Source organism: Andrographis paniculata, unplaced genomic scaffold (genome assembly GCF_009805555.1).
Source record: "Andrographis paniculata isolate CXL003 unplaced genomic scaffold, ASM980555v1 Contig19END, whole genome shotgun sequence".
In the NCBI taxonomy this organism is placed as follows: Eukaryota; Viridiplantae; Streptophyta; class Magnoliopsida; order Lamiales; family Acanthaceae; genus Andrographis; species Andrographis paniculata.
This window is the reverse complement of record NW_026137479.1, coordinates 1,002,715-1,013,942: the sequence shown is the minus strand read 5'-3', so window position 1 is coordinate 1,013,942 and position 11,228 is coordinate 1,002,715. Positions and strand designations below refer to the sequence as shown.

At 39.6% G+C, this 11,228-nt stretch overlaps 4 protein-coding genes and 2 long non-coding RNA genes across 6 annotated transcripts; 2 read left to right on the top strand and 4 right to left on the bottom strand.

Annotated features, from left to right (window-relative positions):
- The first annotated feature begins 217 nt into the window (after nucleotides 1-217).
- LOC127244544 (uncharacterized) lies at nucleotides 218-1,581 on the top strand. The gene is made up of 3 exons (XM_051265113.1): nucleotides 218-633; nucleotides 905-1,233; nucleotides 1,490-1,581. The coding sequence occupies exons 1-3, from the start codon at nucleotides 625-627 to the stop codon at nucleotides 1,491-1,493; spliced, it is 342 nt and encodes a 113-aa protein (XP_051121070.1). The 5' UTR covers nucleotides 218-624; the 3' UTR covers nucleotides 1,494-1,581.
- Nucleotides 1,582-1,761: 180 nt separating this feature from the next.
- On the top strand, nucleotides 1,762-3,975 carry LOC127242336 (uncharacterized). The gene is made up of 4 exons (XM_051261841.1): nucleotides 1,762-1,769; nucleotides 1,922-2,712; nucleotides 2,869-3,074; nucleotides 3,148-3,975. The coding sequence occupies exons 1-4, from the start codon at nucleotides 1,762-1,764 to the stop codon at nucleotides 3,973-3,975; spliced, it is 1,833 nt and encodes a 610-aa protein (XP_051117798.1).
- Nucleotides 3,976-6,094: 2,119 nt separating this feature from the next.
- On the bottom strand, nucleotides 6,095-6,896 carry LOC127244533 (uncharacterized). The gene is made up of 3 exons (XR_007837227.1): nucleotides 6,711-6,896; nucleotides 6,452-6,632; nucleotides 6,095-6,367 (listed from the first exon to the last, which is right to left on the bottom strand). It is a non-coding gene; the product is annotated as an uncharacterized LOC127244533 (long non-coding RNA).
- Nucleotides 6,897-6,997: 101 nt separating this feature from the next.
- Nucleotides 6,998-7,625, bottom strand: LOC127242328 (uncharacterized). The gene is made up of 2 exons (XM_051261832.1): nucleotides 7,305-7,625; nucleotides 6,998-7,219 (listed from the first exon to the last, which is right to left on the bottom strand). The coding sequence occupies exons 1-2, from the start codon at nucleotides 7,623-7,625 to the stop codon at nucleotides 6,998-7,000; spliced, it is 543 nt and encodes a 180-aa protein (XP_051117789.1).
- Nucleotides 7,626-7,745: 120 nt separating this feature from the next.
- LOC127244569 (uncharacterized) lies at nucleotides 7,746-8,223 on the bottom strand. The gene is made up of 3 exons (XR_007837248.1): nucleotides 8,210-8,223; nucleotides 7,898-8,107; nucleotides 7,746-7,817 (listed from the first exon to the last, which is right to left on the bottom strand). It is a non-coding gene; the product is annotated as an uncharacterized LOC127244569 (long non-coding RNA).
- Nucleotides 8,224-8,262: 39 nt separating this feature from the next.
- On the bottom strand, nucleotides 8,263-9,469 carry LOC127242322 (uncharacterized). The gene is made up of 3 exons (XM_051261818.1): nucleotides 9,383-9,469; nucleotides 8,340-8,858; nucleotides 8,263-8,269 (listed from the first exon to the last, which is right to left on the bottom strand). The coding sequence occupies exons 1-3, from the start codon at nucleotides 9,433-9,435 to the stop codon at nucleotides 8,263-8,265; spliced, it is 579 nt and encodes a 192-aa protein (XP_051117775.1). The 5' UTR covers nucleotides 9,436-9,469.
- Nucleotides 9,470-11,228: the final 1,759 nt, after the last annotated feature.

The following is an 11,228-nucleotide window of genomic DNA, read 5'->3' as shown; positions in this document are numbered from 1 at the left end:
TTATAATTGGGCCGAATTTATAGGGTATAGATGTTTCTATATAGGCCAAAATTGGGCCTTTGGGATCTTAAGAAAGATAAATGAATTTTTTATTGGAAAAATATTATTTTTAATCTTATTATAAATCTATATAGTAAAACAACATTAATAATTTATTTTACGGACAATTGGGCAAAAATTCCTCTGTCAATTTATCATTTGGGATTCAGTCCCTAAAGATAAAAACTTGCTCTGCACTCCCCCCTTTTTCCTTCTTCCTTCTTCTTCCTCCCTAATCGTATTTCTCTTCATTCTGTTTCTTTTCGCGCAAAAAATTCTTGTGAAGCCGTTGTCCTCTTCCGTGAGCTCGAAAGCCACATCCCGCACAGGTAAGCTTCTTGTCTGGTTCGATTGAAAAATTTCCTAGGGCACTCTCCGAATCCTGTTCCGGTTCCCTGTCGTCGGCAGTCGGTTGATTCGGTCGAAGAACTACCGAAGGCTGTCACCGGTTCCGTGGCCCGTATTTCTTGGTCTCCGGTGAAATTAGATGTACCAAGTGTGTTGTGTCGATTGATTCGGTCGAAGAACTACCGAAGGCTGTCACCGGTTCCCTGGCCCGTCTTTCTTGTTCTCCGGCGAAATTAGATGTACCAGGTGTGTTTTTGTATCGATATCTTAGTTGGAAAATTATTATCTGGAAGAAAATGTTTGGGTATTATCTTGGGTGATTTTGATAATAAATTTTGTTGCTATTTAGGGTTTAAGGGTAATATTTATTTTGTGAAATGGGTAATTTGTTGCTATTGAGGATCAAGACATTACTAGAATTCCGTAAGAACATATGATTTTAGTGTATTTTGTGTAAGATTATCTAATCGCCCATACGACCTAATATAGTTCATACGTTCATCGGTTGGATCGCTAGGTTCCGATGGACATGGAGCAAAGTAGTCTGAAATTATTAATTATATGTTCCTACGAAGGTGAGCATCATGTAATTCGTTTAGAAGAGGGCACCACGCTGGAGGATCTTTACCGGAATATATCGAAAAGATGGAATAAAGTGAGTATTGAGGCGGTAAAACTCCAATATATTGCACCTATTCAGAAAAGCTACGTGACGTTATTGTGTGACGATGATGTCGCAAATATGTGGAGAATGCATATCTTGTTAAAGGTAATGTTTGTGGATATGATTGCACGGTGCAGAAGCGAGCACCAGAGCGTGCCTCTCCGAAGCACGGTTGGACGCAGGTACGTTACTCATCATTTGTAATTAAGTAGTCTTTATTAAACTTTGTTATAGAATGCAGTCACAATTGTTCCTTATGAAAGAATGCAGTCTGTAAGCACTTATAATGCAGTATGTAAGAATGCAGTCTGTAAGCGCTTATAATGTCATGTTCAACACATCTAAAAACATATTGTTTATAGGTTACGTTAGTAATAATTCTTTCATGATATTGGCATACAACAATACCGTGGTATATTGTTGCGATGTTGTTTGTAGGTAGTAAGTATCCACCTCCGCGATTTTGTAGTAGCGCGGTGCAGAACGAACCACTGAAGAGATTGTAAAGATATGTAGTGGGGATATAACGTCTTGAAGGTATTTAACGATTTTCACTCCTTCTTCACACGCCACTGTCAATATCCTCTAGCAATCCGGTTTAGGTAGGTGTACCATGATCGATGCGTTGAAATTTCTGTAGCCCATGGCATTTACTGCATCACGTAGCCTGCTGCGGTGAATAGATGCAGTTGTTCTTTTAAATACCCTGGATGACACGGTAGGTAACCATAGACACCGTGGACATACTCGGTCGAGTAAGATGGGTACCCATGTTTTTCCCTTTACTCTGAAAATATCTATTACCATATAAAATTAGAACTACTTACATCTGATATAATTTTCATTCTTATTATTGTATTTGTAATGTAGGGGTGAGGCCGAATGTTCTGGATTGAACGAAGATTGCGTCGATGGTATCTTTATTCCCGACGAAAGTACTAGTCTAATTGCAATGCAGAGATGCATTGTCGGGGAAGGGCAGACATTCAAGGGACCGCAGGAGTTTAGAAAGTTACTGAAGAATTATTCTATTGCCACTCAGAAACACTTCAGGTACCAAAAGAATGATTCGAGCAAAATTATTGCGGTGTGCATCGACAAAGGCTGTGGTTGGCGTATTTATGCATCCTTCCATGCTCGTGATGCATCATTCAGCATTCGTAAGTGCAATTTACATCACACATGTACTATGAGTCTATTGCAATCAAGAGATCATCCAGCAGCCGATGCGAACTGGATTTCTGAGGTGTACAAAGATAAGATACGTTTTATGCCAGCGTATAAGGCATCCGACATCCGGGAGCATATCCAAACAGATTATGGGATTGACGTGAAATATCATAAAGCATGGCGTGGCAAAGAGAATGCGATAAGGGCAATTAATGGTGGAGGTAGAGACAGTTTCTCACAACTTCCGTGGTACTGTCATGCACTTCGGGAGTCAAATCCGGGAAGTATTATAGACTGCGAAGTTGAGCAGGCAACCAAACGTTTCCAACGCCTTTTTGTTTGTTTAGGTGCATGCCGGCTGGGTTTTTTGAGGGGTTGCAGGCCCCTACTCTTTCTTAATGGGACACATATAAAAAACAAACACAAAGGGTGTCTGCTAAGTGCAATTGCAGTGGATGGGGATGATGGGATGTTTACTTTAGCATTTTCTGGTACGTAATTTGATATTAGCTACAGTTGTCATTTTGTTAGAATGCTGGGTATAGGTGTTCGTGTATGCTGTTTTCCATGCTCTCTTTAGGCACGTATGTACCCTTATACGTTGGAAACCTTTGTAGTTATTTGTGTTCTAATTTGTTGACTTGCAGCTGTGTCTACGGAAAATGATGAAAATTGGGAGTGGTTTTGCTGGAAGCTGCGATCTGTTTTAGAATGTGAGGGACGCACGGATTGGAAACAGTACACATTCTTCTCGGATCGGCACTCGGGTTTACTAAAGTCAATCTCGTGCGTCTTTCCCGGAGCACATCATGCGTACTGTCTCCGACACTTAGTGGACAACTTCCGTACCCAGGTATATGTACGTCAATAGTAATTTGTAATGAACATCACTGGTTATGATCAGCCATAAAATGTCTTTTTTTTAGGTTATGCGGAGATACCCAATGCATAATAAGAAGCGATGGACCGCTGTCTTCAATAAGGCCGCCTATGCTCCGTTGAGGAGAGATTTCGAAAACCACATTAGTTCTGTGGTCGAATCAATGCCATTGGCCAGGGACTTCATTACCCAATCACACCCAGAATGTTGGGCAAATTCACTATTCAGAGGCACTCGTTGGGGAATAATAAATAATAACATTGCTGAGTCATGGAATAGTTGGGTGAGGTCCGCGAGGTCAATGCCATTCGTTGGGATGTTGGATACCATTAGAAGGCAAGTGATGGTAATGATGAATGAACGCCGCGAAAAGTCGGAGATAATGCACGGAAGGCTCTGTCCAAAACAGGAGAGCAAGTTGGCACTATCGTACATGGCGTCTCGACGGCTACAGTGCAGTTCATCCTCTAGAACTGTATTCGAGGTAACAGATTGTAATGAAAGATACGCAGTCGATTTGGAGGCGCGCAAATGCTCTTGTCGAGAATGGCAAATGTTCCGATTGCCCTGCAAGCATGCCTGCGCTTGCATTGAAAAATGCAGTATGTCAATTTATGATTTTTGCGATCTTTACTATAGCATTGAATGCTACAGAAAAACGTACCAGGAGCCAATAAATCCCGTACCGACGCATGATATGGACGTGATTGTTGAAATTGAGGCGGACCAAATTCACCCTCCTCCGTCGTCTGTCCAACCAGGCCGGCCAAAGAAGCGAAGGTTCGAGTCCCAGCAGGTAAAGAATGCACGAAAATGTGGTCGTTGTGGGCGTCTTGGACATAATAGAAGAAGTTGCAAGCAACGAATAGAGTAGCGAACCTTTTTTTCATTGTACATCTTTTTGGCTTCCAGGAGTATATATTAAGACATTAGGTACATATTCAATAGCTATATTGTAATTGTTTTTTGTGTCTCTAGGATGTAACCGGTTGGATCCATCGACTTATTTGCAGTAGTAAGTGGTATGTAGCCCTCTCACGCAGGTATATGATGAAGTTGTGAAGGTTCATAGTTATATTCTGCAGGTATATTTTTCATGTACTGAGGCATTTGATTATGTAGCTCTGTAGGGACGGATGGTTAATGTAATATCTAATTGTTTTGAAAGTACATGCTATCCTATTTTTGGGTTATTACTAGGAGGTATAGTTGTTGTATTAAACTCGTCATACTAACCAACTGCATGTGTCATACAACTAAGTATTTGTTGATGCCTTCTTTAACCATCAGCAGTAAATACATGCTATTTGAAGAAAAAAAAAAAAAGACCGTTTCCCCAGCCACAGGTAACCAGGGCATACATAATTGCAACTGAAGTATAATGTCACGGTTGTTTTAAGTACGCAATAGCTTACAGAGGGTATATGAATAATGATTCCAACATATAGGGTTGCGGTCCGAGTAGTAACCATATTTTATTTTGTTTATACAGTATTCAAATTGTATTACCGTGTAATAACTTGGAGGCGTAGTATTGATTAAAATTCAGCACACAGCTACGTACCAGACTTCCATATGCCACACAACTATATTGTGGTTATATTATCGTGTCTATTCTATTGTGCTCTAATTCAATTAACGGGTAAGCGATGTAAGTATAATCTGTGGCCTAAAACACGTATGTCAAGATTATGGGGTTGACGAGAAACGCTACCATGGTTAAGCCAATACACTCTTACCATCAGTTCATGAATATTTTAAGAGAAAAGGCCGAGTCCCCACCCGCAGGGCACCAGAGCATTTGAAATGGTAACGGAAGTATAAAGGCTATTTCCGTAGGTACATAATAGATACTATAGGGTATTTTTAGTAATGACTCCGTTACTTATGCAACTGAGCTAAGTACCAGACTCGCTGAACGGGGTACACAGATTGCGTATGCGGGCATCTGTGTTGTAGTTGTAGGTATCGTAGTTGTAGGTATAGTAGCACTTATCTGTAACCACGTGTTGCTTAGCATTCCGCAGGAAATAGTTGATTGTAATCTAGACGTTGGCCCACACGCAATTACCAGACACCTATGTCCCGCACAAATATTTTGTTGTAATATTATCATGTTTTTTTAGTATTGTTTGTTTTAAATTAACGAGTAAGCCCTTGCAGTATCTCCGGTCGATTAAAACATGGCGTCCAGTAGGGTTTTATGAGAAACGCCGACACGGTTGAACTGATTCAAAGTGAACGCTATTTCAGTGATCAGTGCAAAAGAAATGACCAGTCCCACAAACGCAAATGACTGGAGCATGTAATATATAAATGAAAGTACATACTAGTTTTCCGTAGGCACATAAAAGCTATCAACGGGTATCACCACACAACGCAGGTATATAATGAAGATGACAAATCAATCCACATAAAAGACATTTACCAATTCCATCACCTCGATACACAATGCAATAACTTCCCAGATCAATCCAAATTGAAGACATTAAACAAATCCATCACCTCCACACAACACAATAACTTCCCAGATCAATCCAAACTGAAGACATTCAACAAATCCATCACCTCGCCACACAACGCAAAAACTTCCCAAATCAATCCAAATTCATTACATGTGTTAACCTGCCCTATTTTTCCATCGGGGTCTACGTTTCAGAAGGGGGGACCTTTCAATATCCTCGCCGCAATCGTGCCTCGGTAGCTCTTGACATCGCCGAAGTCCTCGCCGAGGACACCAACGACATTGACATCTGGACCTGCCCACGCATAACACTCTGCGAATATGCAGACTAAAGGTCCACAGTCCAACGTTTCACCCTGGTGTCGGCATCTAATGTACTCGGGCATGTCGCTGACCATAGGCCATAGTCGTGACGCGTTCATATACAACAATAAAAATCGCGTCTGCACAAATAACGTTACTCTTTCGTTAAGGCATTCACCCTACCCATAGGCAATTAATTATGATCATTCGAAAGACGTACCAATTTCTTTGCATTCCCCTGCCCGAAGGGGTCGCGCATTGAGTTACACTCCAACACAACACGTTTGACGGTATCCAGTATGCAGAGATGCCAGTGGAACCGGGTGTGTACGGGTAGAAATATGTACCGGCACCCAGACCGGATTTTGTCCATGATTCCGGCAATCTCTTGGCCTACGGTCACTTGCAGCGAGTTGGCAAACGCGAGTACATTACCCTTATTGATGCTCGGCTTTTTCGCTCCCCTGCTTGGTCGTGATAGCGCGTCGTTCACGGCTTTCTGAAAATCGAACACAGCAATCAACGCAATAATAACAATGTGATTTGTAATACTAACCGTATAAATTCCAAACAGGATACTCACCGCTACGAACCATGGCACACAACCACACCGCACCTGCGGATTGTGTTGGAGCTGATATTCATTGCTGCATAGATGATATAGGTACGCGTCGATGACTTCGCCTTTCACAGCTTCGTCAAACAGTAGTTCTAAAACGGCATCGGCCGAGACAGACACGACGCCCTGCTGCCATACAGTGTCCCTACAACATGATAGTCGCAAACGGATAAATACATTGATTGAGAAAAATATATAAAGCCGTAAGAGTGAATAGCAATACCGGACAGCGAATGACGCGAGAAAATGTTCAATGGTGTTCGTCTCATCCTCAGATAAGGAACCCTTTCCACAGTAGCTGTCGTTATTGCGATATCCCTCCCACTTTTGTGCTCCAGGGTCTGCTACAACCTTAGCATCCGAGTCCCCGTCGTCGCCGACGACAAATGGTTCCTGAACCAACAATTAAGATAATCATGTTTCCGTAGGTATCTGTATTTATTGTACAGGTATTGACGCAGAAACACTAGGTATTTATGAATCTATCTGAAGTATTTTGAGCCAGACGACTTATATTTGTATAGAACTACGTATCTGCTCATTATTGACGTCGACCGCTGACTTTCCTTTCGCCCTCCGTGTTCTTCTCGCTTTCTCAATTCGCGGTGTCGACACGGGTGTCACGAATTCAGGCTTCTTCTTTCTCTTCCGATCCTTACGTGCCATTACACCACGTACAATCGATGAATCTGCGGCCCTGCTACAAGTCTCACGGTCGGAGTCATCGCCCTGCTACAATTTCAACAAAGCAAATAATCATTCAACAGATAGACAACTACGACCGGACAAATTGTAATTACTATATTAATTAGCTTACCTTGACATCTATCGGTGCAACATAAGGAACAATGGCCATCAATTGGTTAAACTCTAGCAGGCTACCAACCCCTTCGTCATCTGACTCGTTTATCGGATCAACTTCGGCCAAAAGGATGTCCATTTTTTTTTTGCTTCGGCGCTCGGTATTCGCTTGCTCTTCCGCTGCCTCCTCGGGATCCTCCTCAGTCTGCCTCTCCTCCTCCCCAGTTTTTTCCTCCTTCTCCTCCTCCTCCTCCTCTTCACCCTGACTCTCCTCCTCCTGACCTTGCTTCTCCTCCATGTCGGCCTGCTTCTCTTTCCTCTCAGATTCCACAGCCATCCGGTCTGCTGTCTCTTCATCCCCATAGTTTGCATCACCCTCCTCGCCATCGCTCTCGTCCTCACCCTCACCTTCACTGTCGTCATCGACAACACCGGCTCTAGATCTTTGTAATTTATGAGCAAGTCTGGCAATTGCAGTGTCTTTCTTCCGCAGCTCCACCTTCAAAGCCGCAATTTCCTGCGCTGCTTCCTGCAACATATGTTAATAATGTCATATAAGAAATTATTTTATCCATTTACAACGGTAGCAACATTGAATAATGCATTTACCTCTGAAGCATGACAAATTGCACGAACGAACTTTTCTTCCGTGCCTATCCGATAGAATTCCTGAACATCGGACCGCTTTATGGAAGTCAGTTCATCAACTGCATGAACCCTGGACATTGGACCGAGGCTATTCAGCCACCGAAAGAGACGCGGTACCTTCGGAAGGCACCGTGCCTTGTCCAGAGTTGGGACCCTCTCATTGAACCAGGCCTGCACATATTGTAATAGACATTACTGCCAACAATAATACATATTGTGCAATATACCAAAATAAGTAGAAAAAATTAACAAATCCGATATTACATTGCTTACCAACAAACCCGCGGTGCAGCTTGTCAAATATTTTTTCCCGGACTTGAAGTCGCTTATAGACTTCAACAGATAACGGTGACTCGCGGGTCCCCACGCGTAGTCACCAATCGCACTTAGGTCTTCCACATACGGTAACAAAAAAAGGGGTACAGAATAATTCGCAGAACAAAATAAAATATTTGCAAAAACAAACATAATAAAAAGACGAGCAACATCCGCAACAGAAAGAGGCTCCAGCCCCTGCAACAGAGCCTCACGCAGCTTCTGCAACACCTGCCCGCGGGTTACAGAACGTGGCTTGCTCCCAAAAATTCGAACAAACCATTCGCTTTCGACCGATGTATTTTCGGTCACGTAGACTCCTTTCGCGTGTAGTCCTAAGACTACAGAATATTCTTCAACTTCAAACGGAAGCTCAATGTCACTTCCAATCTTGAAGGACATAGATTCCGAACTGAAGCTATTGACGAGGGCAACAAGTCGGTGCCATGGAAACTTCATTTTCGGGCAATCCAGAAAATGCCCGAATGGTGTCATGTTTATAGCTGCGATGTGTTGGTCTCTCATGTGTTGCTTCAGTTTGGCCAGCTCATTATGAAAAAAAGGTAATGCAAATCGGCTGATCACCGATTTGTGCTCCTTGCCTGGCCTGTAAGTAAAAACCATAAGTCCACGTTACCCAAATCTCTAATTTAGTTAAAAGTTTTTCACAATTTAGCAGGAGTAAAAACGCATTCCGAGTATACAACAGTGCCGTTCAGGTATATTAATTGGCAAATTAGACCAAACAAATGAAACTCCTGGTGCCTAATATTACCGCATTTATCAACCCACAAATATGACTATTTACCGAACAATCCACCAAAAAACCTAAAATATGCAACTTCGAGTAACTAAACAAAATATACATCTCCAAAATTAACAAAATCAAAGATAAAAACAGATAAAATCACCCAAAATCGGCCGAACCGGGTTTCCTGGCCAAAAATTCGAACAATTTCAAACCACCCGTTGAACTAACACAACACCGAACACCCAGGGCTCCTCATCACTAAACCGAGGCATACAAACACGGGACCAAGGCTTCTACCCCAAACAATCGAGTAAACTACGATATAAAATTCGATTGTCAACAAAATCATAAAACGAAAAGGGTTTCGACCAGACACTTACTTTTTTGAACTCCTCGTGGGGGATCGCGGCGGATTCGCGGTTTTTCTCACCATTTCGCTGAACAAAATGTCTTACTGCTGATCGTCGAGTTCGCGAGGGACGATTTCCTTCTCGAAGAACTAGGGCTTGAACGGAGAGTGAGTGAGGGGAGTTAGGGAATGTTTCAGTTTTTAAATCGTGCATATTTTCTGTGATTTTTTTTTTAAAAAAAAATCACAAAATAAGGTACGCAGTATTTAAATGGAATTATCTAATCGTATACTGGGGGTAGAGCGGGAGGTAATGTAGGTATATATTATAAAATTGGGAGTATTTATTAATCAATCGTAAGTACATGTTGCATATACAATGGTGATTGAGTAGAAAATACAAGAAGGGAGTTATAACATATCTAATCAATAAAGTAGGGACTGCAGATCAATTAATTTACAATGGGAACTGAATTGCAAGCAAAATACACTGACAGGGATTTTAGTCCAAGTCTCCCTTTATTTTAATCAAAGATTTATATATTATTAAAAATGTATCTTGATTTATTACATTTTTTGCAATCAAATTTTGATTTTGATTTTATTTTTTATGTTTTAAATAATTATGATTAATATTTTAATTGAATTATAAATATATAGTAACAAGATACTTTATGGTATCAATTCACAATAGGCTAATAATGTGTAATAGACAATATCCGGAGGCGTCGGACAAGACTTGTCACATACAAGGATTTGGAGACGTTGAAGTTTGAACCCATAATCTCACGATTACGAATCCATCCTCACACCATAAAGTCATTCCAAAAATTTGATAGGTATTTTTGTATGTTTACAGTGTGTTTGTTTTGTTTTTTTTTTATTTGAATTTTCTTTTACTTAAGGTATAAAGAATTGCATAGATAATATAAAATTAATGAGTTATCATATACTATATTAATTTTTTTTGGACATGTGTTGAAAAATTTTTGGTAAAGAAACCAACCCTTATATTTTACATGTAAAAAGTTTTCTAGCTTTATATATATATATATATATATATGTAAATAAATGTAAGTATTAAAAAAATAAATAAGATATATACCATATATTTTGATAGATAAAATAACAAATTAAGTATATTTTTTTAGAGGGTATTTTTTTTATTTATGTATGTACATGTGGTTGTTTATAATAGTTTTTTATGTTTGCAGTCATGATAATAACAATTTGTTTCTTTTATATTTAGTTTTGGTATTTCATTATATATTATTTTTTATTTATTTGAACTATGAAATTAAAATTATATTTTTTTTTATTTTAAAATATTATATTTAATATCTATTTATATCGCATCAATTTTATTATTATGAAATATCAAACTCTAATCTAAATGCACTTGTTGCCAAACTTTAATCTAAGCGTACATATTACCATATTGATTTAGTTAAATTAGTATAGTGTTGATGTGACCCAATTAGCAAATATTTATGAAGAAGATAACAAATGCTGATATAATATATAACACATATTCATATAGTATATTCTATAATTATATGTAACAAAATATATTTTGATTTTAGCAAAATGTATTATTATTTCAATATAATAGAGTTTGATCCAAACAATAAATACGTACAAAAAAATAGCAAATATTAATTTAATATATAACATGTTATATGTTATCTGTTTTTTTGCTAATTGTTTCAAATTAATATACTAACCTAATAATATATGATAGGTCGTATGATGATTTGCTAATCAGTTTGCTTATTTGACCAAATTAGCATATTCATATTATTCCAAGCTCTCCTCTGCATGTTTCACAAGGGGAATCAGAACCTGGCAAGATAAATGGAGGTTAGGACTCTTAAATA

What these genes read in the sequence shown, in the direction of transcription:
- LOC127242336 (XM_051261841.1), top strand. An exon ending in GTTTACTTTAGCATTTTCTG is followed by an intron (nt 2,713 to 2,868) that starts GTACGTAATTTG and finishes GTTGACTTGCAG; the next exon opens with CTGTGTCTACGGAAAATGAT. An exon ending in TGGACAACTTCCGTACCCAG is followed by an intron (nt 3,075 to 3,147) that starts GTATATGTACGT and finishes TCTTTTTTTTAG; the next exon opens with GTTATGCGGAGATACCCAAT.
- LOC127242328 (XM_051261832.1), bottom strand. Translation starts at nt 7,625, where the DNA reads ATGGCTGTGGAATCTGAGAGGAAAGAGAAGCAGGCCGACATGGAGGAG. An exon ending in TTGCACCGATAGATGTCAAG is followed by an intron (nt 7,220 to 7,304) that starts GTAAGCTAATTA and finishes TTGAAATTGTAG; the next exon opens with CAGGGCGATGACTCCGACCG.
- LOC127242322 (XM_051261818.1), bottom strand. Translation starts at nt 9,435, where the DNA reads ATGGTGAGAAAAACCGCGAATCCGCCGCGATCCCCCACGAGGAGTTCA. An exon ending in CCCACGAGGAGTTCAAAAAA is followed by an intron (nt 8,859 to 9,382) that starts GTAAGTGTCTGG and finishes TTTTACTTACAG; the next exon opens with GCCAGGCAAGGAGCACAAAT.